The following is a 2,620-nucleotide window of genomic DNA, read 5'->3' as shown; positions in this document are numbered from 1 at the left end:
TTTTAGGTTTGTTCAATACCCAAAAATACTTTTTGATGCATCAAGTACCAAGGCAAAAAAAAAACTTTACAGTATTGGACGCACCTAAGAAATACTTTGAGGTACTAGACGTACCACAAAATACTTTGCATGCTGGATGCACGTGAGAAAATATTTTGAGATGCTAGACACACATTAATCCTAGATTATTTAAAAAAAGTGTACTAATATCTAGGGGGCTAGGCAATGTTTGAGGTTATTGTCATTCACTTGAAGGGTCACCATACGCGTTAACTCATAATAAAGAGATGACGAGTTCAATCTAATTGGGACTACCAATGTTAACAGATTCATTCATTAAGGAAATGCTCATCTCATCGTATCAGACATCACTTTCTTCATTCTTTAATACCTTGAAAAACTTGTAAACAAGGTTTGATTTAATTAGATAAAAGAAAAATAACAGAAAAGTACCTATTCAATTTTAAAAAGACAAATAGGTCATGTTGACTACTTTTATAATAATTTTGACTATACTTATAATAGTTTTTACTTCAAAATTGGTCAAAATCGTCTATTTATCATTTTAAAATTTAACAGATGTTTTTCTGTCATTTTCTCTTAATAAAACCACTCATACACTCCTCAATTGTTAAATTGCGATTGATATTTTATTTATCTAGGAACTTAGATAATAGGCTCCGTTTAGAGATCAGCTTAAATTAGTTACATTTCTAGTTTAGATTTAATTTGACCCCCATGGCAACATGGATAGGAGATCAATGAAGTACACAGAGAGATATTTCATTCATCATCAAACATACATAAGCTTTATTCATAGCAAATCGTTTGCCATTTATTTATGCCCAATACACGCATGGTACAACAGAACTGGTGTATTTCGTTCGGATATATATATATATATTGCTTTGATTTATTATTATTGTGGGAGGGCATGTTCGCATAGAAGCAACAGACTTCAAAACTGGTGTTTCTTTATTCCCTTTGATTGGTTATGCACCAGAACAATTTATGTTACATACTCTGTGAGCAGCACCGGTGTTTCTTTTGATGAAGATGTAGTCACGTTGTCCCCAGGAGGGTCCCCATGAGTTCTTGACAATCCAAAAGTCTTGCCAATCACTGATTGAACCATATTCTATGATTAACACAGCATGATTGTGTTTATAGGAACCGATGCCTGAGCAGTCGTTCCCATTAAAGATTCCCTGCCAAAGTTAAGAAAGAAAATATTAATTACTTTCCAAATGTGTCTTGTTGGATGATAATGAAAATTTGACACACACCCCAGTAAGACTTAAAATGAGGGCTTGTATATAACGAAACAATAATAGGTTGCTTTAAAACAAAACAACGGAGAGAACTGTCAGATATAGGTGTGTGATACCAATAACTATAACTATCAATAGTAGCAAATTTCTTTTGTTCCTGCACCAAAATGAAATAAAAATCATTAGAGTAAAACTAGAGTTAGAAAAGATACATATACTTAAACGAGCCAACTGGTAGACACAAGTTTAGGCACCAGATAAATACTTACCAGTGTGGAATTGCAAGCACTATCTTTAGCTTTATATGGATAATCCCCTTCTGAGGCTATGCCACGATTGTTGATGACGTATTGAAATGCATTACCATACCATCCTCCATCACAGCCTTTGTTATTCTTATCGCAAGATATGAGTTGTTGTTCGAAAGGAACCGGAAGCCATTGCTGAACTATTTTATTTATTCCTTCTATGGCTCCAGTTGCAGAGAATGCCCAACAACTACCTATCAAAATGGATTTGATTTCACTATTATTCTTTCCTTATGTGCTACTATTAGTTTACAATAAGTAAATTTAAAATTACCGCATTTGCCTTGGTCTTTGACATAAGTTACAGCTCCTTTGGTTCTCCAATCCAAAGAAGAAGGCGCACTTGGACAGGCTGCATTATTCAATACCATTTTGCTGTTGTGGCGTCCCATTTTCTGAGCTCCTCATAACTCATATCTGAAATTTTGTTCAAATCTAGACGATACTCATAGGGTGACTTTCTTTTTGCATTTTCCTCCTTGATATTTGTCAAATTGCTTTTGAAAATCTGAAATCTCATCACCTCCTCGTCTAGGATTTAGTAATCTCGATTAGTCTCCTCCTTCCACATTTAGAATAGGTGGAAGACTTCTTTTTCAGACTTGAATTTGTCAAGATCTTGGTTCAGAATGGAATAATCACTAGGAACACCAAAAGAGAGACAGATGAGAGAATACCAGAGAAAGAGAAAGAGGAGCAATTTAATAACAAGTGAACTCATTATGCACCAGAAGGAGATAGTTATCAAGCGTTTGGATTGTGGTTCTTGCGTAGCATTGTTTCATATATATATACTCCTCCGGTCCTTATTATAAGACCCCATTTGACTTTTTATTTGGTCCTAATTATAAGACCCTAATCCATTTTGTCTCTTATATTTATGCATTTTTTCCAAGATAATCCTTCTAATAATGATAGTTTTAGCCAATATACTTAATTAGCGAGGATATTTTAGGAATGACAACACTTATTTATTATAAATAACCAACTTAACTTACTTCCTTAATCTCCTCAAATAAGTCAATTGGGTCTTATAATTAG

The 2,620-nt window shown here is 33.9% G+C and overlaps 1 protein-coding gene across 1 annotated transcript; it reads right to left on the bottom strand.

Annotated features, from left to right (window-relative positions):
- Positions 1-992: 992 nt before the first annotated feature.
- Positions 993-1,971, bottom strand: LOC114758915 (zingipain-2-like). Its single transcript, XM_028948021.1, has 3 exons — positions 1,854-1,971; positions 1,541-1,773; positions 993-1,208 (listed from the first exon to the last, which is right to left on the bottom strand). Exons 1-3 carry the CDS (start codon positions 1,969-1,971, stop codon positions 993-995), a joined length of 567 nt encoding a protein of 188 aa, XP_028803854.1.
- Positions 1,972-2,620: the final 649 nt, after the last annotated feature.

Source organism: Neltuma alba, unplaced genomic scaffold (assembly GCF_004799145.2).
Source record: "Neltuma alba isolate B1F8T4 unplaced genomic scaffold, ASM479914v2 tig00010773_pilon, whole genome shotgun sequence".
Taxonomy (NCBI): Eukaryota; Viridiplantae; Streptophyta; class Magnoliopsida; order Fabales; family Fabaceae; genus Neltuma; species Neltuma alba.
The sequence above is the reverse complement of the archived record's forward strand: the minus strand, read 5'-3'. Positions and strand labels throughout refer to the sequence as shown.

Excerpts from the sequence above, each read along its gene's own strand:
- LOC114758915 (XM_028948021.1), bottom strand. The coding sequence starts at position 1,971 with ATGGGACGCCACAACAGCAAAATGGTATTGAATAATGCAGCCTGTCCA. Across the intron at positions 1,774-1,853 it reads CAAAGACCAAGGCAAATGCG|GTAGTTGTTGGGCATTCTCT; the intron begins GTAATTTTAAAT and ends CCATTTTGATAG. Across the intron at positions 1,209-1,540 it reads GTGCTTGCAATTCCACACTG|GGAATCTTTAATGGGAACGA; the intron begins GTAAGTATTTAT and ends TAACTTTGGCAG.